Source organism: Trifolium pratense, linkage group LG7 (assembly GCF_020283565.1).
Source record: "Trifolium pratense cultivar HEN17-A07 linkage group LG7, ARS_RC_1.1, whole genome shotgun sequence".
Taxonomy (NCBI): Eukaryota; Viridiplantae; Streptophyta; class Magnoliopsida; order Fabales; family Fabaceae; genus Trifolium; species Trifolium pratense.
Window position 1 is genome coordinate 56,551,005 of NC_060065.1, and position 27,122 is coordinate 56,578,126.

At 31.7% G+C, this 27,122-nt stretch overlaps 4 protein-coding genes across 7 annotated transcripts; 2 read left to right on the forward strand and 2 right to left on the reverse strand.

Moving 5' to 3' along the window:
• Positions 1–2,042: 2,042 nt before the first annotated feature.
• Positions 2,043–2,970, reverse strand: LOC123894162 (ESCRT-related protein CHMP1B). The gene has a single exon (XM_045944072.1). The coding sequence runs from the start codon at positions 2,848–2,850 to the stop codon at positions 2,233–2,235; it is 618 nt and encodes a 205-aa protein (XP_045800028.1). The 5' UTR covers positions 2,851–2,970; the 3' UTR covers positions 2,043–2,232.
• Positions 2,971–5,380: 2,410 nt separating this feature from the next.
• On the forward strand, positions 5,381–10,498 carry LOC123894163 (putative leucine-rich repeat receptor-like protein kinase At2g19210). 3 transcript variants are annotated; one of them, XM_045944074.1, is made up of 13 exons: positions 5,381–5,649; positions 6,175–6,712; positions 6,952–7,433; positions 7,576–7,714; positions 7,802–7,873; positions 7,981–8,052; positions 8,157–8,237; positions 8,357–8,505; positions 8,630–8,865; positions 8,992–9,118; positions 9,303–9,365; positions 9,492–9,681; positions 9,815–10,498. In XM_045944074.1, the coding sequence occupies exons 1-13, from the start codon at positions 5,568–5,570 to the stop codon at positions 10,230–10,232; spliced, it is 2,649 nt and encodes an 882-aa protein (XP_045800030.1). In that variant the 5' UTR covers positions 5,381–5,567; the 3' UTR covers positions 10,233–10,498. The 3 variants fall into 3 exon arrangements, with proteins under 3 accessions (XP_045800030.1, XP_045800031.1, XP_045800029.1); XM_045944075.1 differs by having other exon boundaries at positions 5,435–5,649; positions 9,492–9,685; positions 9,815–9,916; XM_045944073.1 differs by having other exon boundaries at positions 5,435–5,649; positions 7,576–7,873.
• A 3,926-nt stretch (positions 10,499–14,424) lies between these two features.
• On the forward strand, positions 14,425–16,434 carry LOC123894164 (SNF1-related protein kinase regulatory subunit beta-2-like). Its single transcript, XM_045944076.1, has 3 exons — positions 14,425–14,628; positions 14,840–15,008; positions 15,949–16,434. Exons 1-3 carry the CDS (start codon positions 14,480–14,482, stop codon positions 16,252–16,254), a joined length of 624 nt encoding a protein of 207 aa, XP_045800032.1. The 5' UTR covers positions 14,425–14,479; the 3' UTR covers positions 16,255–16,434.
• A 3,135-nt stretch (positions 16,435–19,569) lies between these two features.
• On the reverse strand, positions 19,570–22,196 carry LOC123894165 (transcription factor bHLH87). 2 transcript variants are annotated; one of them, XM_045944078.1, is made up of 3 exons: positions 21,902–22,196; positions 21,642–21,731; positions 19,570–21,250 (listed from the first exon to the last, which is right to left on the reverse strand). In XM_045944078.1, exon 3 carries the CDS (start codon positions 21,133–21,135, stop codon positions 19,909–19,911), a length of 1,227 nt encoding a protein of 408 aa, XP_045800034.1. In that variant the 5' UTR covers positions 21,136–21,250; positions 21,642–21,731; positions 21,902–22,196; the 3' UTR covers positions 19,570–19,908. The 2 variants fall into 2 exon arrangements, with proteins under 2 accessions (XP_045800034.1, XP_045800033.1); XM_045944077.1 differs by having other exon boundaries at positions 21,642–21,739.
• Between the last annotated feature and the right edge of the window lie 4,926 nt (positions 22,197–27,122).

Sequence of the window (27,122 nt, forward strand, 5' to 3'; positions counted from 1 at the left end):
TGTCTCGATTAATCTAAGGTTAACTTTGTTTTGGCTCTAGAGAGTTTAAGTTTAGTGATGAAACTCACGGATTACTTTTTTAGTCGCTACACACTAAATTGTATAAAATTTATGTAAAACTAGGGGCCCGACAGACGCAGAACTATGTAAAAAAAAAAACTTATGTATTCTCTTTATATATAGTATAAATATCAAATGTGTAATTTTATGATGGCTAAAAATATGTTTAGCCGTTGTAAAAAAAAAAAGTTTAGCCAAATAACACAAAAAATCTTACCAAAAATAAAAAATAACACAACAAAAAAACCATGTCAAGTGTCGCATCTAAACATCTAAACATTCTTAAAATATGAAGAATCATGAATTATTAATGTGCATGAAACATTCTTAAAATCACATGGTTTTTGGTTAAACCTCTTGATTTCTTTAGTAAAGAAAAAAACTCTAGATTCTTGAATTTCTTTTTACACGTTAGGTTAGATCTATATCCTTACCTCCCTCTCTAAAAATGGTGACATGAGTAGTTTCTCAAATATCCAACAACCCCTCTCCCCTTTCAATTGATTAAATGCAAACAATTAGCTAAATGTACTTCAACATTCAATTTTAACTTGTTTTTCTTGACTTCATTCACTTTCACAATACCGAAAACTGTGGTTAGGATATAAAATCGCCAATGGAACTAATTAAAAGGTATCTATCGTTTCACAATATCGCATGAAAAAATGTATTATTGACCACCAGGTATGGAATCTTCAAGATTTAAGAGGAAATGGATTCTCTCCCTTGCCAATTTGGTGACTATGGTGATTTAGTGCATTTAAAAGAGAAATTGGTGTTGGTAAAAAAAAAAAAAAGAAATTGGTGGTTAAATAGAATTGTTTGGAAGATGAACGAGAATGGTAGATTAAGAGACATTGCATGGTCACATAACTTTTATGATATATGAATACCAAACCATGCAGAACGAAATGTAGCTTGTGAAGATATCCTTATTACGAAATGCAACACACTGTCTGATTATTTATGTTTACTTAAAGAAAAGAAAAATCAACACTTGTGTTTACTGATCTATCCAAAATTCTTCTAATACCAACTTTGTTTCATTAACTCAAGGCTGCATTTGTGGACTACCTCAAGAGGTCAGATATACTAATGTCAAAACTCATTAATTTGCTTCAGATACAGAGTTAATATGACAATGGAACAAGCACAAAACAAAACAACAAAACTCATTTTTGAAACTTCCCAAAAAATGTTCAAAGCTATGAATGAGAGCAAAAGGAATTACTAACACTACAAAATCCAAAAGGAAGATACTATTTACTTGATCAGCACGGACAACAGGAGAGAATAAGTTGGAGGGGATCCATATCCTAGATACTATTTACTTGATCAGAACTGTACATGCTACTCATGGTAATCAAGGTTATCTTATACATGTCATTATCTTACTACATGTCGTTAATGTAGACTTATATATGTTATCTTACTACATTACTGACATCAAATCATCTTACCTTTTGTTGTTGGGAAAAATCACCGGAAAGAGATTGTTGAGCACTATTGAAGTACTCATCGAATGCTCTCAACTGCAGTGCCAATGAATAAAAGTATAAAACTGAACTGCATGAAAAATACCTAGCCTCCGGTGGAACAATTAAGCACTATAACTGCATCATTTTTTGAACCCAAATTCTTATAACCCAGCTATCTTACCACCAATTTATCAGCCCTCAGGTGAAATCCCTACTTCTAAGGAAAGATCAAAGAATGGTTCACTTCTATTAACCTTTATTTTCAATTAAAATCAAGACGTTAAGTTAGCCTCACTCGCATAAGCTTAACATCTGTGTAACCTAATCAATCTTCGCATTTCCTAGCTATGCCCAATTTCAATCCTGCTCCCTCATCAACAGGTGTTACTAATTATATTCCAACTTCCAAACTATAACATTCTATTCTACTCAGCATTCAATTTTACCACACAAACAAAATAAACACAAACACCAAGCATAAAAATTATAACAAGCAACCAAATATGCACACAACATAACATAACATTATCTCTTAATGTTAAATCTTACCAGCCAAATTCAGTTAAAAAATATACACAAACCACTCATCAAAAGCATAGACATAAAAACATAATAGCAATAGTATAATAACTAAGAGTGGATTCTTCATTCTTCAATTCGCAATTCGAAACTCGAAAGTAAGATCAACATTACATTAACCTCTAGCTTTAAGCTCGGCGAGACGCCTCGACAAATCATCTTCATCCACTTTCTCACTATCCTTCTCCTTAACCGGAACAGTATGACCAGCCGGCTGAGGAAGACCAACGGAAACCTCAAGTCCATAATCATCCGCCACCTGTTGCATCAAACTGTTAACCTCACCTTCCGGTGTCGAAAGCGATGTAGATCCAGCCATAGCGCTTTCCATAAACTCCGCTTGAACCTCCATATTCACAAACTGTTTCTCAAATTGATCCATAGTCTCTGACATCTTCTGCAAATTTCCTGTTGCAAGAGAAGATTCAAGCGATTTCACGATGTTTCCCATCGATTTACTGATCGTTGACATCTTCGCCTGTGTATCGAGACGAGCACTGACGGCGTCCAATCGGGAAGCTAATCGGAGATAATTCATTTGCTCCGTTCGTTTTCTGATCGCGTTTTCTGCGTAGATCCGTGCACCGTCCATGTTACCTTTTTCGATCGCTTTCTTTACTTTGAGTTTTTCTGCTTTCTCTTCCTTTTCGCACTTTTTTGATTGTCGTTGTAGCGATTTCGAGGTGAATTTCAATTCCATGATCTGATTCAAGAGCTTCTCGGTGTTCCCCATGGTTAGGGTTTTTCAATTTTTGAGGAAAATTTGGGAATTTTGTTTTCAGAGGATAATAGAAATAGCGATGAAAAGAGAGAATGAGAATTTTGAATAGCGTTGTTGTGATTTTTATCACTTTAAGGAGTTGAGGGGTTTCGTTGTAATTTCCTATTTTCTAACTGATTGGGCTTCTTCCACGAACCATCCTCATCCCATTCTCTCTCTCCGCGGCCCAAACAAGTTAACAACCGCAAACTTTTCGATCTTTTTGTTTGACGATAACAAACTTATTTTATTTTATTCATAATAATGTAAATTATGCGTGTTGAACTCAACTAAAAATTTGACAACTAGCATAGAATAAAACTTGATTTTAAGATTGAATTGAAAAAAAAAATTACGAGTTTGTGTTATTATGTTTTGGGTGGTCAAAACCTCGAAAGGATACAAACGATTCAAGTGTTTAACTTGTCTCATGATTGAAATCTTCAGCTTTGTTTGAACCTACATTCTAACTTTTAGGACTTTCTCCTTATCAATAACATTAAGGCTTAAATGCAGTTTTTGTCCCCCAAATTTACCCCCATTGCATTTGTTAGTCCCCACTGATTTTTTTTATTAATAATTTCTTATGTGGCATTTTAAAAATAAAAAATGTTTTAAAATAAAAGACAAGTTTCTAGAATTTAATAAATTGTTTTAAAAAATAGTTTATAAACTTTTTTAGTAAAAAAACATATGTTTTCAAGTCAAAAAATCTTTTAAAATGCCACATAAATATTTATTAGTAAAAAAAATCAACAGAGGATTAGTTAGTAAATATAAAAAGGGGTAAATTTGGGTATTAAGGAATATGAGTTTGACAAACTATTCTGCCAAGTAAACTGTGCAATAGTTTACCATGTAAGGGACTTGAGAACCGGTGGCAATGGTGCTATTAAGGTTATTAATATTAATAAGAAGAAAGTTTTAAAAGTTATGATTGAGGTTCAAACAAAGCACGAAATTTTGATCATGAGGCAGATTAAGCACTCAAATGTTTTGTGCCTTTACTTGTGATGATTTTCCTAAAGATTGTCAAAAACAACATTTTCTCCTAAGAAATATTTGGGTTTGAAATCCAAAAACTCATAAACATGAATGAGTTTGAAGAACACTAAAGGTAAACCATGTATACATTTTATGTACCAAAAAAATTTCAAGTACTTTTTTTGAATGGAAAAATTTTTTAAGTACTAATTTGATATAATTAAATAACTTAAAAAACACCACATGATCTATTTTGCCAAATTGTGGTATAATTTCAAGTACTAATTTGATATAATTAAATAACTTAAAACACCACATCATACATAGACTTTTTTTTGACAAAACATCATACATAGACTTAAGAGACCCCTCTTATTAGAAAATATCCTTAATAGATATATTAAGAACTTCATATGGTGGTATAATAAGGCATGTGCTTTCCCTATCCTATGGAGATTGACCAATGGTCTCATTGTGAATTGGAGAAGCACAACACTTGCTGCAACAATGACCTGGGAGTGGTATAGTACAACACACACAATCAATACATATAGGCCCATTGTTTACTACTGCACATAAAAGTAGAATTCATGTTAATTATCATAAAAAACCATATATAGGATGTGACCATGATCAATTAATTAAAACTTTTAATTTATATAAAAGTTTTCTATTTGAATAGTTTATGTTATTTGTAATTAAAAAGTGACATAGTATGTGTGCTTAGTTACCTGCTAATGGAATGCGTGCAGCATGACATGGTAAATTGGGAGTGAGAGCCATGGCAACCATGAAAATGGTCAACAAAGTAAACTTCATAGAATTGGTTGCCATTGTTACAATTACAGAGAACTATTGACTATTGAGAAATGTTGATTTGATAGGTTTTCGTTAGAATGATTAGATATGAATGTGAACAATATATATATAAATATATAAAGAGTAGTTTGTTAAGAACTAGGGAACAGTGGATATAAAAATATTAATATTATTATGAACACACTCTTTAACACATACATTATAATACATTTTTTTTATTGGCTAAAATATATATGAATCTCATAAAAAAATGTGAACTCATATGAATTTTAATCAATAAAAAAGAGTACATTAAAATGTGTGTTGCTACTTGCTAGCACTCCTCAATAATATATTGCCATTGTATAGTATTTTAGATTTTAGATGCGTCGAATGGTTTGAATTTGAAGGTTGAATTCCAATTAAGTTAATAATTTTTAGACTTGATCAATTTTGACAAGCACATGGCAACAAAAAGGTGAGAAATCAAAATTGTCTTCTAGAATAATGACTATGAGTAGTCTTTTTTGTTCACCGCACTGAAAAATATTTCCTCCAAAAAATTGTCATTGACAAATATCAAATCTAAGTCTACACATCATGTAATAAAAAAAGGCAAAGAAAGTACAAAGGCAACTCAGAAAATTCAATTGGAAGACTTCTAATAGTAATAAAATAAAAAAAGGTGAAATAATTTAATATGCAGAAGAACTTGACTAATAGAACCCATATGAAGAATTAAAATGAATATCATCATTGAATGGTTAACCTGAGTCATATATTGTAAATGGTTTGTTATGTCCAATTCCTTAATCTCATGGAGATGCTTATACCAACTTAAAAACTGAACCAACAAATTTTAACATAAGGTATGAGATTGAGTGTGTAACAAGTTTTCAAGTTCACCTATGGCAGGACACTTGCTACTTATAATGTTTTTACTTTCTTTAACTCCTCCATTCATTGTTCATGCCCAGAACAACCAATTAGGTTTGTTGTCTCTTCTCATAACTTTTTTTTTTTTTTTAGAAACTTCTCATAACATTTTTATTCTTAATATAAAACTGCTTCACTTGATCGTAACACCGACATTTCAGATTGAAGGTGTGTTTGTGTCTTATGTAGGACAAAAACACACGACACAGACACATCTGATCTAATAATTCTATTTTCTCAAATTATTGCTGGTTTCGACGTGACTGATAAGAGTCCTACATCGATTGCGAGATGACTTGAATATATGTTTATATAAGTGAGGACAATCCTCACCTTGCAAGCCGGTTTTGTAGGGTTGAGTTAAGTCCAACTCTCAATTCTAAGATGGTATCAGAGTCTCCTCCACAATCCGTTGGGCCACCCACCATTTATATCCACGCACCAAGCCTAATAGTGCTGAGCGTGAGGAGGTGTGTTAAGAAGTCTCACATCAGATGTGAGTTGTCATGTCTGTCCGGTGTCATGTATGTGTCACTGTCAGTGTTTCATGCCTTAGAACTATGTTTTTTCCTTTTGCAGGGTTCATTAGTATTGACTGTGGACTAGTAGATAAACAAAACTACACAGATGAAACTACTTCCATCTATTACACTTCTGATGTTAACTTCACAGATACTGGTGTAAGTAACAACATATCATCTAAACACAAAGCTTCCCTTGAAAGACAGTTTTGGAATGTTAGAAGCTTCCCAAAAGGAACAAGGAACTGCTACACCCTTTATGTTTCACAAGGAAGTAGCAAGAAATATTTAGTCAGGGCCAGTTTTGTGTATGGTAATTATGATGGCAAGAACTCTCTTCCTGAATTTGATATCTATCTTGGAGCTAAATGGTGGGAATCTGTAGTGTTTGAAGATTCATCTAGTGTAATAACCAAGGAAATCATTTTTTCTGCTTCCTCAGATTATGTGCATGTTTGTTTGTTTAATACTGGCAAGGGTACACCTTTTATTTCAGTTTTAGAGCTTAGAGTTCTAAACAGTGATGCCTATCTTGTTAACTCTTTGGAGCTTCTGGGGAGGTTTGATATAGGTTTACAGGGTGGTAAAAAAATCAGGTGAGCCAAAATTTGTTCGTTTCATTTTGGTCTCAGTTTCTGAAAGTGACGTATTTTTGCTTTTTAGTCTCCAAAATTTGTTCGTTTCATTTTGGTCTTAGTTTCTGAAAGTGACATATTTTGTTCCGTAGCAAATATGTCACCTTATAAATGAGACGAAATATTTTTGAGAGTGAAAATTACAATGTTTTAGGTAATATAATGATCTCTAATGTGTTGCACTTTTTCCTTTGCCAAAGATATCCAGATGATATTTATGACAGAACATGGACACCTTATAACTCAACTGAATGGAAAATGGTAAATACTTCACTCACCATAGACCAAGGAGCACCTTCATTCAACTTTTTACCACTACCAGCTTCCACTGTCATGAGAACAATATCAGTACCAGTAAATGTCAGTGACAACATAGAATTTCATTTCCTTCCTAAATATAATGCCTCCAGGTATTATGTGTATATGTACTTTGCTGAAATCCAGAAACTCGAGGCAAATCAAATTAGAGAGTTTAACATTTTCGTAAATGGAAAGCTTTTAAACAATGAGCCACTCATTCCTGTGTATCTTCAAAGCATGTATCATATATCAGTTATAGATGAAAATAAGTTGGAACTTTGGTTTAATAAGACTAGTAGATCAACTCTTCCACCACTCTTCAACGCGATCGAGATATATATGGCAAAGGACTTCTTACAATCCGAAACATATCAAACGGACGGTATGTACTATGCAGTTAGAGACACTGATTTTGTTCTGAAATATCAACTTAAGAATTAATTTAAGATCCTGCACATCATTATTTACATGCATTATTCTTATAGTCTTATTATCGTTCACTTTTATTTATGATAATATAATAGTTGATGCTATCCTAAATGTGAAGTCAATTTATGAGATCAAGAGAAACTGGCAAGGAGATCCTTGTACTCCAGTGTCTTACTTGTGGAAAGGTCTAAACTGCAGCTATGCTGGATCTAGTTCACCAAGGATCGTATACTTGTACGTTACGTCGTATACTTGTACATATGCTGATGATAATCCTCTAGTCTTCAATCATATTAATGAACTTGATAATCATGTGTTTAGGAACTTAACTTCTAGTGGTTTAATTGGAAATATAGCTCCAGCAATATCCAATCTGAGGTCAATAGAATATTTGTAAGTCCTTGAATATATTATATATACAAATAGAAAACTATATAGTTGATCACAAAAATGAAACTTGTTCCTAAAGTTGAGTAAAAATAGTTTGCTTTCAATTTTAGAGATTTGTCGAATAACAGTTTGACTGGAGCTGTTCCTGATTTCCTATCTCAGCTGCGCTTCTTGCGAGTTTTGTAAGTAAACTATCTTTATCTCGGTAAATTCTATAGAATGGTGAAGCTTTCATGATGCTAGGTGGACTTGATTTTCAATTAATGTTAATGTTTAATGTTTGAAGAAACCTTGAAGGAAATCAATTATCAGGAGCAATTCCAATACAACTCCTCGTGCGTTCAGAGAATAGTACGCTCAAATTCAAGTATGTTCCATTTCATGAGCTAGCTAATAGTGATTTATCTCTTATTTATCTCTTAAAGAAATATGTGGTGTAGACTATGTCACATAAATAACATTATTATTTGTTACTGTAAATACAAGTTTTGGTGGAAATCCAAATCTTTGCTCCTCAGGTTCATGTAACAAGATCAATAAGGTTGTAGTTCCATTAGTAGCATCACTTGGTGGTGCTTTCATGATGCTAGCAGCAGCAACGATTTCTTTTCGCTTATACTACAAGAGACACCAAGGTACATGTTTTTATTCTATTGATGTTGCGAAAGCCAAACAACGTCTATGTATAAAATTTTCACACTATAAACGAGTGATACTTTTTCTTCTAATTGGATACTAACTGTGTTTGGTTTTTCTCAGTTTCCCATAATGTGAGCAAGCTGGGTGGTTATTCAAGAATAAAGCAGGAACTAGAGTCAAAGAAACAAGAATTCACCTATGAAGAAGTATTAAGCATTACCAGAAACTTTGAAAAGGTTGTGGGGAAAGGAGCATCTGGAACTGTCTATCATGGCTGGATTGATCATGATACGGAGGTAGCTGTCAAAATGTTATCTTCCGAATCAGCTCAAGGACATATGCAATTCCAAGCAGAGGTAGTATCATTAATTAACTGGCAAATTTCATCATGCCTGTGTGTATGTGTGTGTGTGTGTGCGCGCGCGCGCGTGTATAGTTAACGAGTTTTATGTTAACCGAAGGAATTATGGTTTTCTTTTCAGGCCAAACTTTATGCTGTAGTTCATCATAAATACTTAACTGGTCTTATAGGTTACTGTGATAATGGCACCAACATGGCTCTCATCTATGAGTATATGGCTAATGGAGACTTAGCCAAGCACTTATCAGGTTTTGTTCATGATCAAGTCAATATGTTATAATATTATATTTATTCAAGCAATTCGTATCGAATATCTGTCATCTGCATAAAAGTAAAACATCTACATCGTCAAAGGATGCCCAAAAATTTAGTCAAAAACTTGTTCAGCTTGTATGAATCTTAAAACAATATTTCTTTTGATCATGAATACAGATAAAAATGAAAATATATTGAGTTGGAATCAACGACTTCAAATTGCAGTGGACGCTGCAGAAGGTGAGTAGTAGTATATATGAATCCTTTTGGTCATTAGTTTTATGATTTTCATCGATCGAAATATAGCTCATAAAGAGTTACATTTTATGCAACAAAACTTAACTTAATTTGAACATTCAACTGTAGGATTGGAGTATCTCCATCATGGCTGCAATCCGCCAATTGTTCACAGAGATGTTAAATCTAAAAACATCTTACTAAATGAAAAATTCCAAGGTAAACTAGCTGATTTTGGGTTGTCAAAGATCTTTCCTAACGAAGGCGACACTCATATCTTCACGGTTGTTGCTGGCACGATAGGATACCTCGACCCTGAGTGAGTTAATACTACTCCATCCTTAAATACAAGTTTCATTTGACAAACATCAATACACAAAATGGAAAATTAATACAATATCAAATTTTCTTAATACATATGAAATTGTTAAATGTAAATTTATATTTTGCAGGTACAATAGATTAAGCAGGTTGAAAGAAAAAAGTGATGTTTTCAGTTTTGGAGTAGTTTTGCTCGAGATAATTACAGGACAGCCTGCCATAACCAAAACCGAAGAGAAAATCCATATTATTCAACTGGTTAGTTCTATGCTGCTGGAAAACGGGGTAAAAGATATCGTGGATCCCAGATTAAAGGGAGAATTCGATATTAACTATGCAACTAAAGCCTTAGATATTGCAATGGCTTGTGTAGCAAGAACTTCAATCAATAGGCCAACCATGACACATGTAGTTATGGAACTGAAACAATGTTTCGAGAACAAGATCACTGATTTGCCTGACTCTAATTACACCCCTGAGAGTTTACCAGACGCCTTAAATTATGTATCCTTTGACAGAATTAGTGGTGAGAGCTCTCTGGCGAGGTAGTAATTTAATTAAAACTAGAAATGAGAGTCACACGTTGCGCGAGTGAAAGAATTTTTGTATGTTATTATATTCAAAAGTAATATATTATGTACTGTAAATATAATTTGGGATTTACTCTAAGTTTTTCTTGCTTTGTCGATAACTTGAATCGTTGTTACACATATATGAAATTACATGAGAGACTTAAAAGAGTCCTCCCGAATTATTTGAAAATAAGAATCATATATAATAGATATGATTAAGAACTTTATACAATAAGGCATGTGCTAGCTTTCCATACTATGGATGAGATTGATCAATATTCTGAGTTTGAATTGGAGAAGCACAACACTTGTTGCAGCAAGAGCCTGTAGGTGGTGGAGTACAACATACACATGCAATACATATGGGCCTACTAACTGCATATCAAAAAATAAACTTCATGAAAACCATTAATCATCATATATGCAATACCATATAGTATATGATAAGGCATGATCAATTAATTGAATTCTCTATTTGAATAGTTTATGTTATATGTAATTAAAACGAGACATAGTGTGGGAGAACCTAAGTTCGATTCATGGTAGAAACAATTCTTAATCAGACTTTACTTACCTCGTGACTGAATTCTAGATTACCAAGGTCTCTTTCCCCGGAGAACTAGAGAGTTAATACCAACAAAACAACAAAAAAAAAAGGTGGCATAGTGTGCTTAATTACCTGCTAATGGAAGGCGTGCAGCATGACATGGTAAAGTTGGAGAAAGAGCCATGGCAAAGATGAAAATAGTCAACAAAGTAAACTTCAAATAATTGGTTGCCATTGTTAGTTTGTTACAATACAATTGAGAAATATGGGATATGATATTTACAACATGAATGCAATGAATAAATAGTAATACTAATACTAGGAACCAGTCATGGTTTTTTTAGGTGCTGCAAAGGTTTGAATTCGAAGTTAAGTAATAAATAGTCAACGCTGATTTTGCATTATATTCAAACACCCTTTTTAAAGCTAAGTTACTTCAAGAGCAGGTTTCTGTTGCCAATTGTGAATGTTATATTAGTTTGAACTTGAATAAGAGTTTTATAATCAAGGAAGAGTTTTTTTAAAAGAAAAGGTATTATATTTAATCAAAAAATTAAGTGTTGCGAATATTAATAAAAGAAAATATAAAATAAAATAAATATATTATTACTTTTAAATTAAAAAGATGAATTTTGAATATTGGATCATTCACACTCAATTATTTTCTCTCATATCACGGATTAAATATGACTATAATCATGCAAATCAATAACAAATAACACCAACAAAACAACTATAGAAATCAAATATATCTTGTAAATAATAATACCTCTCATTTTTATGCATTAAACATGACCATTTAAGTCATACATGTTACATAAAAAAAAAGGTCATTCATGTTATGTGAGAATGAACATCATATATGATTGAAATACAAGACGGATATAAATTTGAATCCTTATTATTTTATTTTATATTTACGAAACTCCTATTACATTTATGTATCTCTTTCACTTTTTGTTTTTGGTACTCTCTCCGTTCTTTTTTAAGTGTCGTTTTAGAATAATTTTTTGTTTATTTAAGTGTCGTTTTGATAGTTTAAGGTACAATTTGTCAATTACATCATTTCTCAATAACTCTACTTCATATTTTTCATAAAATTTATTGGAGAGAGGAAGAGTGAATATACGAAATTTATTAGAAAAGATAAAGTAAATGATGGATTAAATATGGGTAGAATTAGAAAAAGAATACAATAATCCACTGTTTTGGTTGGAGAGTTTTATGCTAAAACGACACTTAAAAGAGCATAAGGAGTATTAACCATCTAGTTCCCAGCAGAAAGGGGCCAATAACCTAGAGTTCAACCACAAGGTAAGTCTGACAAAAAATCGTATCTACTGAGATTGTTCCTACCTTCGCGGTTGTAGCATTCTCGAGATTATCAATTTGGGAGAATCGACATTGGTGGTTGTGAATTTGATAAAGCTTCGTGATAGGTTCTCGGCTTGTGGATCATGGATCAACACCGTGCTTAAGAGAGAAGTCAGTCATTTAAGGGGAAATGTGAAACGCCGTTAGAAGGAAGAAAGATGTACGGCATAATAAGGCTACTATGAAATATTTACTCATGGGTGAGGCAAGTTCTTCTATTCTGGTTCATGGTTTCTCTTGGCTATATGGCTTATCAATACACAAATGTATAACCAGGGCCGGTTTTGGGCCGGGCCAAGCAGGGCCCCAGCCCAGGGCCTCTAAAAAATTGGGTCCTCAATTTTGTTTTGCATTAAAACTAGAGCAACTATTATTTGCAGATTTAAAATTACAAGAAATGCTAATAAATAGTGATAACGGAAGTTGAGCCCACTAGGCCACTACACTACCATACCATTACCACCAACAAATAATTGTATCCATTCATATTAAACATTACGTAAATTATTTTAAAAATTGTGTTTTTTTATAAAATAAAAAAAAATTCTATAAATACAATCACTTTATAATTCATAGAAAGTTTTACTGCTTTATTTTGCTTAAACTATATTTTGTTATTTCTTTTAAAATAAAGATTTAATTTATTTCTCTTAAAATAAAGAATTAATTTCTAAAATTATATTGCAATTTTTATTAAAAACAATATCGATATTAGTTTGAAAATGTATTTTGTTATTATTGATTAGAATATAACTATTTTTTTATTATTGATGTTATTTATATTTTAAATAAATGATGTTCGTTTTAAAAAAAAAATTATTTTTTTATCAGGGGTCTATTTTTATCCTTTGACCTGGACCTCCAAAATCTCGGAACCGGCCTTATGTATAACTCCGCAGTAATTTCAATATTGCCAGACGCGCTTTATCGGGAGACAAAGAACACTCACCAATTTAATTAACTAGAAGCAAAATCAATTAAATTAGATTTCTTGCTTGTTTTTGTTTTTGTGCCTTCTGAGATACTTTTTCTTAATACGGATTTGTAGCTCCCTCTGTCATGCCACAGGTTAGAGAGACACGTGATTTTTTTAATTATTTTTTTCAATTTCTTTCATTTAAGAGAAATTATGGGTTTTTATTTAAAAAATATTATTTTTTTTATTTCTTTGTGTGTTTGAGGAGTGAGGATGATTTTTTTTTTTTTTTTTTTTTTGTGTGTTCAATAGAATGAATACCATAATAAGTAATTTTTTTGTTTAAGATTATGATTTTTTTTTTTAAGGATTTAATTTTTAAGGAAACTCTAAATGGGTCATGTTTGCAACCAAACTCATAGGATGTGTTTTAGTTTTAAGAGGGAGAAGTAAACAAAATTGTTCAATTGAGTGAAAATTGAGTATTCTAATAGAAGTGTGATGCTATTCTAGATGGCCAGGGCTGGTTCACATGAGAGGGATTTTGGTAATTTGGTGTTCGATCGGGGATTAGGAAAATCTCATACAAAAATTGTTTCTCTTCGAGAATAAAATTGGGATTCTTCAAAAGGATGTGTTACAAAAAACTCATTAACTACTTAAATCTAATCACTTGTTAGTAATGTTTTTATTTATAGTCAAAATGCTAGTGGATTATGTTTAGTCTATAGGGTTTAAACTATGAATCTTCTAACCAATCGTTAGTTGGTTCAGTGGTGATTGACGCTGGACTTGGAAGATAGGACCACAGTTCGATCCCCCGCAACTGCGATCGGGAGGGGGTTGGAACCACTTGATGCCAGAACTAACCCCCGAACCAGATTAAACTGGTGGTGAAAGTTAAAAAAAAAAAAAAACTATGAATCTTCTAGTTAGTAATATTTCAATTGATATAGTCCCTCCGGTAACTATTACAAGTAAAAAAATTGTTAAGTATTAAAAAATCGATGTATTTAGATTATATTATAGTTTAGAAAGATTGAGTGAAAATATAATAAGAAAGATTGAGTGAAAAAATAAAATAAACTAAGAAAGATATACAGTTTTTTTTTTTTAATGCTAAGAAAGATATACAGTTTGAAACACCAAGATTTGAACAAAAAATAAAATTGTTCCGCCAAAGTACCAAAAGTAGAAATTAATGATATGTGATAATTAGATTGATGCAAATAAAATCAGAAATTGATTTATCATAAAAAAAAAAAAAAATCAGAAATTGATTCTATTAGAAAATAGATTATTCTTACATTGTACTATATATATTCTAACACTGAAGCAAAATAAAATCAGAATTGAATTTGAAATACATGATTTCAAGGTTCCTGGCATGCAAAGACCTGGTGGAATGATGGCACAACCTCATCTGTCATATGTAGAAACAGTGATTCATCAAAGGTACAAAACTGTAAGGATCTCATGGTTTCATGGAGGCATCAATGTTACTATTGCAGGATCATGGAACAACTGGCAAACAGAGTAATTAACCAATAGTTGTTTACTTCTTATTTTATTTTCCGCTTAATTGCATTTTTTATTTATTTAAAAGCATATTTGGTCTTTTATGTTAAAAAACTTTTAAGTTGATTCTTACGTTACTGATGTCAACATACGTTCCTTATTTTCGTTAAATTTTAAGTTAATTTCGTCTAAAACTCCACGTGACAATTTTTTACTCTTTGTTCCGTAGGGAGGCCTTGCAGAATGTAGGTGAAAATAACTTTGTCATTGAGAAAACCCTTCCAATAGATATCTATCATTACCGTTTCAATGTAGATGGTCATTGGACACATGCTCCAGAATATCCATCAGGTTTTAATCAAGATTCAGGTTTTGGGTACAATATATTGGATTTGCAGGTAATTTCTTGGTTTACCTTTTTTGATACATAAATATTGTACATACAGATGATCTAGTCAATTACACATTCATATGTGATGTTTATTACTATCACCAGTAGCATGAAAATCAATTCAATTTAGTCTTTATCGCGTTTGTAGCGTTGCCCTCGTGCTGCTGTGCTATTTTTTGTAACATTTGGTGTTATATCATTCTAGGAATGTGTTTCCTTATGCTTAAAGGAGAATATGTATTATGTATGTACTGATTCATGTGTCCAATATAGTCCTGTGGCTCGGCTGGTGAGCTAAGGGACACCTAAGAGTTTTAAGCTAAACGTCAAAGGTTCAAATTCTGAAAACTAACGTACCTGCTAACTTACTAACATTTGCACACCGGCCGCACAAATAGCCTAAGTACATGTAGGATATAATTTGATATGAAAAACTACCCAAAAAACGGGATGAAGTCCGAGGGGAACTCATGGACCAGGATCCCCTGCTGTCCAACATTCACGCTGTTTCTCACGGTAATAAGTATGGGTTGTTCATTTGAGATCGGACGGTCTAGATCACTCACACAGTAAAACAATTTGGACTGTCTATCAGATTGGACGGTTCAGAGCTGTAACGCTGGAAATCCTTTTCCGGAAACTCACCTTGCAGAAAAAGGTACCAACCCAAAAACCGAAAAGAAAGGGGTTTAAGCAATTACCTCAAAATACAATACATTGGATTAGAAAAGCACTCATAAAACAAACCTATGCTACTATGAGATGCAAGTTAAACTGGTAAGGTTCAGAACAAAACTATTGACGCAGTTGAACCGAAACCTACTGTCCTGCAAATTAACAATATGTAAAGAACCTCAAATCAGGTGCAATATGATCTATAATGCATTATGTAAGTTTAGAGGTTGGGATTTAATTGTAACTTGTACTGGTTATTTTATTGTTTACAGGATTATATCCCACAAAGAGCAGAAAATGAAGTTGCAGATCCACCATCACCGGTATCTAGTTACGACAACATATATGAAATTGAATCCAACATGCCACCGCCAGAACTACCACCACAAATACCGGTGACATTAACAGAAGAGGCTTCGACAAGTAATGCTGGTCGAGTCCCTAGTTTCCCACACACGCAACTGAATCATCTATACAAATCTGTTGGTGATCAATTTGTCGCACTAAGATCAACTCAAAGGTTTCAACAGAAATTTGTCACTACAGTACTCTACAAGTCCCTTCACAGGGAAACATGATGCAGCATTTTGTTTATTTACCTGCTATTGAATTTCCTTTAAGTCGTTCATTCATTTTAGAACATTTTTTAAGTTCATTGTAGAAATTAGATTGGAATAGGTAAATTAAGAATTTATTTTCATTTAAACAACTTTAGGTGTTGTTAGGTATTAATTTTTTTTTTCCTTTGTCAGGACTTGAATCTTGGACCTCCTGCTTCTTAACCCTTAGCTCAACTAGCTTAACCACTACTTGAACTACCCATCCCACCCTTGCTTGTTTTTGTTTGGTTTACAATTATTCAATAAAGGAAACTGATGTTTGTTAAATATTTTATTAAATACCTTCTCAATAATTTAGATTGTTTATTGAATCCAAATAAAATTTAAAATTTAAGGAATAAAAGAAATTGGCATCATAAACAACCAAAAATAAGTCAAATATAGTTATTCTCCTGATCTTCCTCTCCCACTTGTGAAAGCCTACAAGACAATGAGATGAGTTAACAAAAACATTTTTCAAGACACCAATTGTTAAGAAATTAAATTCAACGTATAAAAATCCAAACCAACAACACTAGCCAATTGGATTTGGTCCTTTTCGCACAAAATATTTCTATATTTAGCAAGGAACTCAACAACCCTTATCCTCTTTATGTAATTAATTTCGTCCAATCAAGATTCATCCTCTCTAGCTATTTTCCCAGTTGTCAACCTTCAATACCAGCTGCAATTTCAGGAGCAAGGCTGCATATTTAAAAAACATATTCATGGGTCAACATTTCTTCTAATTTTGAAATATGATTATACGAGTTTTAAAAAATTTGTACAAAAAAAAAAAAAATCATTATATGTCAAGTATTAGTATTACTCCTCTGTTTCAAATTACTTATCGTTTTAGGAAAAAAAAAAAAAACAAGAAATTAAGAAAGTGTATTTTTGCACCTTATTTTCATATTATGCACTTATTTTAATTCACCAATAATTTTTTTTTTTCACACACTTACATAACAAAAAAATTAATATGTTATGTACCAAAAAAAATAAAACTTGAGTTTTCCAAATATATATTAAATCTTTTTCGGTTTCAACAACTACTCCTAAATATTTGGAATTTGCATGTGGGTATAATAGACAAAAAATAGCCTAAAATTATCAAAACGACAAGTAATTTGAAACGGAGGGAATATCCATTTTATCAGCTAAAATGTACGGATAGTTTGTTGAATGCATGCTAACTAATTTATTCTTAATCTTGTTTAATATAAAAATTTGAGAATACTCTTGGTTAATATGTGTGATGACTCACTAAAATATTACCATTAAGGGTAGTTTGAAGAAAAAACTTAAAAGTTACATATACTTAACTAACTAAGCCTAGTATCTCGGTGGATACGCTACACGCTAAAATTATGGTGGATCATGGAGATTTTGATATATTCATCGTGATACCAAACTTACACAATTTGTGTAAAAAAAAATAAAAAACTTCATTTGTGTGTAGGTAGTCAGTTTTCTATATCGAGGGAATAAAATTTAGTATTTTTTGTTTGAATGTATTCGACTTAGTTGATAGAGTAGATATCAGATACATAAGATGGAAGATGGTATAAATCGCTTACGAGCTATGTAAAGTGCAACATTGATGCATCTTTCTAAGTATATTTTTATAGGATCCACATTATATGTGTCTTATACATGAATCATATAGCTATGGATGACACTAAATTTGGGGCCATTATTCAAGAAAGAAAGAGGTTACTTACTTTTTATTGTTTCAACTCTTTATGTGAAGTTTACTATGAGATAATCCAACATGGTAGCTTATACCTTAACCAAGACATTAATAATGCTTGTTATAAGGCCATTCAATAAAAAATAATGCTTGTTATAAGGTCTTTTTGGATATTTCAACTATGTGCATCTGTGTAAAACAAAAGGACTTAGTTGATAGACTTGGACATGAGACCAAAAAGAAGAGAGAATTTATATAATTAATTAGTGGTAGCATTAGTCTTTTATATAATTGATGATCAATGGTGAACAAAAAGTAGGAATGATTCTCAAGCATGACAGAGGAAAGGCCGAAAGGGTTTCATTTTGTACTTGAAATATATGCCACATGCAGATACAGTAACACAGAACCATGTGCTTAGTGAAGATATTCGTGCTAGCCAAATTAAATTAATGTACATATATATGTTCTTTAATTTCTATTATAGTATCACCATAGCACAAAGCCCACATCACATGTTGTTGTAGCCGTCCTTATCATAGTCATCATCATTAACAATATCATTAGTTACATTACACTAATAATTTAGAACTTATACAGAACTTAATTTTATAATTAACTAATGTTCATAAGGCAGCGAGGTTTTTGTTATGAAATAGTAAAAGTTTATGCAAAGTTCGGTCTTGCATTCGGATGTCATGCAGTCAATAATTTCATGCATTCAGACAATCAACACACCGGTCATTGTTGGATCGGGATCTATTGTACGATTTCAAATTCAATAATTTAGGTTTGAAAAAATAAATTAAACTTCAAATTGAAATTTTGGATCGTCCAAATTCTTGAGTCTCTGGAGCTCACCATGGTCAATCTCCAGGCTACACTTACAAAGATATGTTACATATTATCCACCATCGATATAAAGATCTGATTCGAATCTAAGTTCTTATGATGAGATGTGAGCTGAATCCTTATCAATTGAATCAATGAGAGTTACTCGCATTGGCGGCAGATATATGTTTTATAATATAAACCAAATACATCAGTTATTGAATGAATCTGAAAAGTATAGATTTTTGCTTATAATTAAGGATAAACTAGTATTGCTTATGACAAACAGTTCTGCCAAAAAAGAAGAATATACACGTGCTAAGCATAATGTGATTTTCAAGAGCACGCTTTGGGTTGAATCTAGGAGACAGGACCACTGACACTAGTCTTAAGAGAATGTCTCTTGCATTGTTTAGCTAACCAATGTTACAAATCACTCATTTAAATAAATACTACAACAAAAGTACATTGATTGGATTAAACTATACTTTGAAGAAAACTTAAAGTGACAGTCCCTTTCTAGCCCTTGATCATAATCATAGATGTTATAATTGCTAGACCTTTCTGTAAGCTAAAAGGTTGTGAATCTCACACTTCCTTTACTTTGACTACTTTCACTGTAATAACCATCTTTATACTTCATTTGCATCAAAAGCATAGTAGTGTAAATGTAAGCAAAAGCACCCTATGATCTCATGCATGCATAATGCACATAATTAATTATGATAATAACAAGTAGAAACTAGAGAATACTGTCATTGATGGTAAATTTAAACAAATTAATATTAATGAAGAAAGTTACATGATCATAGACAATGAACAAAATTAAAACTTTAACTAGAACATGATAATATGTTAAACATTGTCATTGGATGAATAATTAGAGGTTATTGGGTTCTTCTTTTGACCCTTTTTACATCTTTGATCTTTCCTTCCATATACCAGAATAAGTTGAAATAACCACAAAATTAAGAGACAAAATAAAATCTAACTAGTAACAAAATTTGGCGTCTATAACACTTGGTGACATAAACGAATTTTGCATTTTTTCCGTCTCTAAATTTCCGTTGCTATTTCAACTTTTTTCGGTAGTTTTGATAATAACGATTTCAACCCTGAGAATATTGGATATTTTCACTAGGGTTTTGGATGGGAAAATGAGTACTTTGCATGGAATTTGAAGGGTTGAAAGAGAAGGCTAGGTTTGTAGAAGGACAATTCTTCATTGTATCAATCTTGTTTCCTAGATTCTCTAATGCTTTAACTTGTGACCTAAGAAACTTGAGGTAATTAGCAGCTTCATCAAGCATTGATGCAGTGTCCATCTTGGTTCCACCAGGAACAATCTTCTGCAAAACTCTAATCCTTTCGCTTATTCTTTCCCTTCTTTGTCTTGCAGCCACAGTTTGTGGATCATTTGATATCTTAACATTCTTCCTTTTCGGCTTTTCCACCACTTCCAAACCTAAATTCATCACTGGCCTAAAAGCTGCAGCTCTATATATCATTTCCTTCATTTGAGCTATAGCTTCTGGATCAGGTTCTTCATGAATGGATGAATTTGACAATGACATTGATGAATTTGGTTGCTGGAAATTGATATTTGATGAACCTTGACACTTATTATCCCATCTTGGTTTCTTTGACTTTGGTGGTTTCTCTGAGATAAGCTTGAAACCAAATTCAGTGGCAGAAGAATTCTGAGTAATATTGAAGTTATAATTATAAGGATCATATTGATCAATCTTAGTCCTTTTTGTGGAATGAACCTTGGAATTAGAATCAATGATTTTACCTTGATCTGAGGAAATTTGAGATAATGTTTCCTCTATTTCCTTGAATGGATACTGCATGTCTTTGTTTCTAGCATTAGTACTCTCATATTCAACAGAAGAAACTGCATTGAAGTTCCATGAGTTTCTGTTTTTGCAATCAGAAAAAATCATGGAAATTCCATCATCTTGAATAGAATTAGTGTCAGTGTTACTATTAGTAGTTGCTGAAAGCAAACAATCAAGTGATGATTCAAGAGAGCATGTAGCAGTAGTAGTACTCTTGCTGTTTTGTTGATGGGACATGTTGAAATCTGGCACATAATTGTTAGGTGTGTTGATATTGACTGAAAGTGAAGGGTATGATTGGAATATTAAAGTTTCTTCCCAACTGGTTTCAGCTTCTGATTGAATCTTCTGCATATCTTGCATTTGATAATTAAAAACACTTGAACTTGGATTGGACATTGAGTAGTCTCTTTCAAGGTCTTGTGGTTGAGTGTTCCACAAGATTGGTATGTTGGCAACAAGTTGTGAGTCATCATTCCAACTAAGACTATCCATATATATATCTAGTCACTAACTTGACAACAATCTCTAATGATATGTGAAACCAAGCCAAGAGAGAGAGGTCTAATTCAAAGTTGAATGATGAAATGATGAAATGATCCCTCTTTGCCTATCATGTTGAAAACAATATATCAGATAAAATAAATATACACTATGAAGCACTGACACAGACACGAACAGCAGGCACAACACTGATATGTTAATACTGATACGTTGACACCAATAATAATTTGAGAAAATTGAATTATTGAGTGTAACCGGTACATGTTTACGTGTCGTGTCCGACCTTTCAATCTGAAGTGTCGATGTTACCTAGAATATACATCCAATTAATGTATTATGTTTAGGTACAAAGTATATGTACTGTTCCAACCTCAACTGCTCTCAATTAAGAACAAAATTGGAGGCGATTCGTAAAGTCCAAAGTGGACAATACCTCAAAAAATAGTGTCGCGGATTTGAGGTCGGAACATTTATAAATTTAGTTTTGAAGAACTTACCAATTCTAGATCCAGTTGCTTCCAAAACCAGAACACCAAAATCCTTGTTTGATTGAATCAGCTTGATTAGTACTTAGTAGCATTCATTAACTGTATTCCTTAATTGAGTAGGATGAAAATTGTGATATAAAGGGAAAGAAAGAAAAACATGTCAGATTGTGAAACAGAATTCTATGTACTGTTTTATTGTAAAACAACTGTAAAGTTAGAACTTTGGCCAAATACATTGAAAACAATTGAAGAGAGAATAAAGTTTGTACCTTAATATGCTATGGAAGACAAGTACTGATGATGTAGTGTGTGTTTGTTGAAGACAAGATTATATAGATAGGAAGAATAAAAAGTACAAACTTTTGCAATAAAACAAATATTGGTACTTGTACAATTATGTAAGGAAATTGTATAATATATATATATAAGCATTTGATCATTTATTATGCAAGAAAAAAAAGGTAGGAGAAGGGTATTTATTATTATAATATATGGTTTAACAGTTTTGAACAATAGAATATGGTTTTTTTGAAAAAGATAAGGCTTTTGGGTCAGCTTGATGGGTGTTTTATTGCAGAAGGGAAGCATGAGAATTCAGACAACAACTTTGAATCTAAATTCTCAACTCAATTGATTTTCAACTATGAAGCTCGGACACAGACACCAGACATGACACAACACAGATACTACACATTAACTAATTTGAAAAAATGACATAATTTAATGTAATTATAAGTATTAGTGTCATGTTAGTGTCAGATATTAATGGTTGTCTGATACCAAAACACGACTAACCTAAAGAATGTCTGAGCTGCCTAGATTTTGAATATTATACTATCTCTTTTTTTCTGCTTTTTTTTTATTCTTTTAAGTGGAAAGTTCTGACTTCTTTTTGGTTATGTATATTCCATGCGCACTGTAAAGTTGAAGTGAAAACTGCAGTGAAAGTTAGAGCATCTTTTAATCAACAGCATCATTACTATCTTTACAAAGATTTTTTTTTGTTAATCATAGTTTTAATCATAACCTAGTGATGGTTTCACTTTCTAATGAGTACTTGTTTAAGTCTTGGTGGTAAATTCTTTGAGGAATCTACTTAACTTTTTGCATCTTAAACTGCTCCAAGTTCAATGCTTAATGGAGTGGAGTTGATGATTTAAGTTTGTGATTTTTAATTTATTTTATGGAGTGGAATTTGATGACTCAAGTTTACTATTTCTTATGAGAGTCCCCTGCATCTCTGCTCTGCTTTTTATATATGCTTTATCAGTTGTATTAAGGTTAGGGAACCACAATTCTTAAGCTTCTCCCATGTTTAGTATTCATCGATAATATTCGATAAAAACTCATAAAACGTTAATTTTGATCTGTTTCAATAACATATCAAATGATTTTCAATTTTTTTTAAAAATTTATGGATGATCAATGTAATATAAACTTTCAATTCAACAGTAAATTTTATAAAATTCATATTTGTTATAATAATATTTTCGACTTATGCATTGTGAAAGACTTAACGAGATCTTTCACCGTATACTTGCCCTAATTATGAATATTTGTTGTTGGTATTAACAACCTAGTGGAGAGGTTTGGAATATAAAACTTTGTTTGAAATCTAGCACAGAGCTAATAAGATTTGTGGATAAAGAAAACAAAGTTGCCTAATATTTTTGTCTCATCACATTTTTCTAGTTTTAATCTAATTTGAACTTTATTAGCATGAGTTGCATATTGCTCTCAAGAGTCAGAGTCTGAATTCTGATGAGGCATATTGCTTGCACCTAGCTGCATGCTCACATGCTCCCCATCATATTTACATTTCCTATTGCATTTGCTAACTTCTCATAATTTGGTAACTTTCATTATCTTATGATCAAGCTCACGTCTTCCTCCCTAAATAATGCTTGGTCAAATATGTTGCATTTTCCTTTCTTCCTTTAACATGAAGTACAAGTAATAAATTATTTTTTTGGGGTACAAAGTACAACTAATATTTTAATGACAATGCTGTATCCAATTGCTACCTCTAATAATTTTTTTTTTTTTGTCAAATCTTATCTTGTGCAGCGCACTTTTGCGTATCTGGATGTAGGGAGGCTGAGACGGCTCAACACTTATTTATCTCCTGCGGCACGTTTGGTTCTCTTTGGGCTCTAGTTTGCACTTGGATTGGCATTTCACCGTCGGGTTCTACTTCTATTCGGGATCATTTTGTACAGTTTACTTCCTCAACTGTTGGGGCTAGAGCACGTCGGTCTTCTTTGCACCTCATTTGGCTTGTTAGTGTTTGGGTTGTGTGGACAGAACGCAACCAGAGATTGTTCAAAGGCTCGACTAGTACTCTTTATCAGATGTTGGATAAGATTAAACTCTTTTCTTATAGGTGGTTGAAGACGACGAGTGTTACTTTGGTCTCAAACCATCATAGATGGTGGTCTTGTCCTTTATTATGTTTGGGCCTTGTATGATTGATTTTTTCTTTCTATGACTTTTTGTAAACTTTGGTATAGTCTATCTTGACACACCTTGTGCTGAGGAGGCTGTTTATTAATATATCTCATTTTAACTTCTTCAAAAAAAATTCTTTTGAAAAAATTATATATTTAGATTATGCTGATGTCTACAATTTTTTTAATCATTATACTATCCAATGATCAATTGTTGAAACTAAAATGAGTTAGTTGGATGAAAAACTCCAACAGCAACTAAAATATCTATTTTTAAATTTATACGCATGTCTAACCTCAAATACCATTAATCTTGATTGGTCTCAATAACATACCAAACGATTTTAGATTTTTGTAAAAATTATTATGGATGATCTATACGATATAAGCTTTCAATCCAACGGTGGATTTTGTAAAATTTGTATTCGTTAAAGCGTTATTCAGCGGTGTAACATTACTCAAATGTTACACCGGTGTAATTTGATCTCTCCCCTATATATATATATATATATATATATATATATATATATATATATATATATATATATATATATATATATATATATTTTTACAAGATACATTGATACTTTTAAATCATGTTCGTATTTATAGTTAAGGGTACTATAATATAAGATGAAGTTTTTCCACATTCATTATTAGCTTCGGACTAGAACCTGAGGATTAATTAAAATGAGAATTGGATGAATCGGTTTCTAATAATTCATGAAGGAAATTAAAATATTTTTAGAATTCAATTAGATAGAAAATAGATAAATATAATTTTTTTTTTGTCTTGCTAACGAGTGTCATTTCAATTTTTAATGTCTTAATTTCACACATTTTCATGAAATTTTTATAAAAACTTATTATTTAAGATGCTTAAATAGTAGAGGTGTAATCGGTCAGAAAAATTCAATTGAAATGATGATCCAAACCAATCCAAACCGTGAAAAAATTGATTTTTATGATTCGGATCTAAAAATCGATGTGGTTTGGTTCTCAGGTTCAGTTTTTAAGAACTGATGAACCGGGGTAGGATGAGTAGCTCAATTGGTTAAGCTAGTTGAGCTAAGGATTAAGAAGCAGGAGGTTCAAGATTAAGTCCTGACAAAGGAGAAAAACTAACATAACATTACTTATAAAAAAAAAATTATAAAAAAAACCGATAAACCAAACCAGCCAATAAGTACATTAACTATATGTCTTTTCTTTTATGTATGGTATATGATGATAATTGATTCAATTTCATTTTTAAAAAACACAAAAAAACCAATTCTCCAAAAACCAATCGAGTAGCGTCCGCGGGCTTCCTATAGTTAGGGTCCGTTTGGCTTAGTTTTTTTTAGCTTATGCAAATAACTTATGCAATATAAATTAAGTTTTATGTTATTTTATAAGTTCACACTAGTGAAAATTATAACTTTATAAGCTATTTTATCATAAATTACTTTGACAAACTTATAATAATATATAAAAATTATATAATAATAATATCTAAATAGGAAGAAAAAAAAAGTCCGGCCAAAACTCACTCCATGATAAAGGGTCACACACACGTGAAGTGAATGGTCTTATTTAGACATGGCAACTTCTGATTGGTTGAAATAGTGATGGGATCAGATAAGCGAATCAAAAAAAAAAGTGAAAACAATGGATGTCTATTCTTAACTGGGTCGGGCTGGGCCCATCTACACATTTTCAATTTTCTCAATTTCATTTTGCCAAAAAAAATCTTTTCAATTTGACGTTGATGTTTTGTTCGATTTCCGTTTTTATCTCATATAATATAATGTTTATTTTTAATGAATCTTAAGTCTTAACCATTAAACAATGGTGTATTTTGTCTGCTTTACTGGTGGTGAGGAACAAACCTTAATCCTAGAAATCATCCTCATATATTTTTTTATAATTTTTTTTAATATGTCATTGGTTCAAATTGAGAGAATATGTGGAACACAAGAAAATTTCTGTATTGTCAATTGAATTTTCTCCTACATAAGAGTTAAAAATCGAATTCCTTACCATGTGGTTAACAGAATCGATATTCTTGCTACTTAAACTAATTTATTGTTGAGGTTTTTTATCTCATATTACAATACTCAATTTACACCGATAAATTTCAAAGCATAATATTTAGATAAATTGGTGGTTCTAATTTAGGATCATGAATTCATTATGTTTAAATAAAGTTCATTTTGTTTTTGAAGTTCATATATATATATATATATATATATATATATATATATATATATATATATATATATATATATATATGAGGTTTGCTAACTTAGACCTACCTAAAAACATGAAGGTCTAAGTTAGCAAGGTGCACCTTTTCATTTTAGACAAAAATACCATTTTTTACTATTTTAATATAGTTTCAAGCCAAGAGTTGTTTAGTAAAACTGGTCGGATGATTTAACATGAATATCTAAGTTAGCAAGATGCACCTTTTCAAAGTTGAGTAACATGTTTTCTTAAGTTGTCATTTTTTGATTTCCTATGTTGTTTATTTAGATTGCATATATTAATAATTAAGTTTGTGTAAATTAGCAAATGAGTGCACCAACATTTAATAAAATTTACCTAACTAACCCTCAATTTTCTAGTGTAAAATAACTAAATGTCAAGACTTTTTTGTCCAATGTAAAAAGGTGCACCTTACTAACTTAGACCTTCATGTTTTTAGGTGGGTTTAAGTTAGCAAACTCATATATATATATATATATATATATATATATATATATATATATATATATATATATATATATATATATAGGTTCTAAATTATTATTTTTGTTAACCCTTGATTCCTAAGAAAACTCGTTTAATAATTCCGAATTCAACCGTGAAATAAGTAAAATTTGATCAAGAAATAGTTTCTCCTAAAAATCAAACTCGAGTTTTCTCAAACGATATGTTGATTGGTAAAGCTGTTACCCACTTGAACCAGGTTACATAGGTTCAAGTTTTGTTTCTACAAGCTTCTTAGTGATAGCTACGCTTATTTCTTGGTAACAAATGGCAATCTTCAATTTTACCA

Coding starts and splice junctions, on each gene's coding strand:
- LOC123894163 (XM_045944073.1), top strand. CDS start 5,568: ATGGCAGGACACTTGCTACTTATAATGTTTTTACTTTCTTTAACTCCT. Junction 8,053..8,156: donor CTGCGCTTCTTGCGAGTTTT/GTAAGTAAACTA, acceptor TAATGTTTGAAG/AAACCTTGAAGGAAATCAAT. Junction 9,119..9,302: donor CTTAGCCAAGCACTTATCAG/GTTTTGTTCATG, acceptor TCATGAATACAG/ATAAAAATGAAAATATATTG.
- LOC123894162 (XM_045944072.1), bottom strand. CDS start 2,850: ATGGGGAACACCGAGAAGCTCTTGAATCAGATCATGGAATTGAAATTC.
- LOC123894165 (XM_045944078.1), bottom strand. CDS start 21,135: ATGGATAGTCTTAGTTGGAATGATGACTCACAACTTGTTGCCAACATA.
- LOC123894164 (XM_045944076.1), top strand. CDS start 14,480: ATGCAAAGACCTGGTGGAATGATGGCACAACCTCATCTGTCATATGTA. Junction 14,629..14,839: donor TGGAACAACTGGCAAACAGA/GTAATTAACCAA, acceptor TTTGTTCCGTAG/GGAGGCCTTGCAGAATGTAG. Junction 15,009..15,948: donor ACAATATATTGGATTTGCAG/GTAATTTCTTGG, acceptor TATTGTTTACAG/GATTATATCCCACAAAGAGC.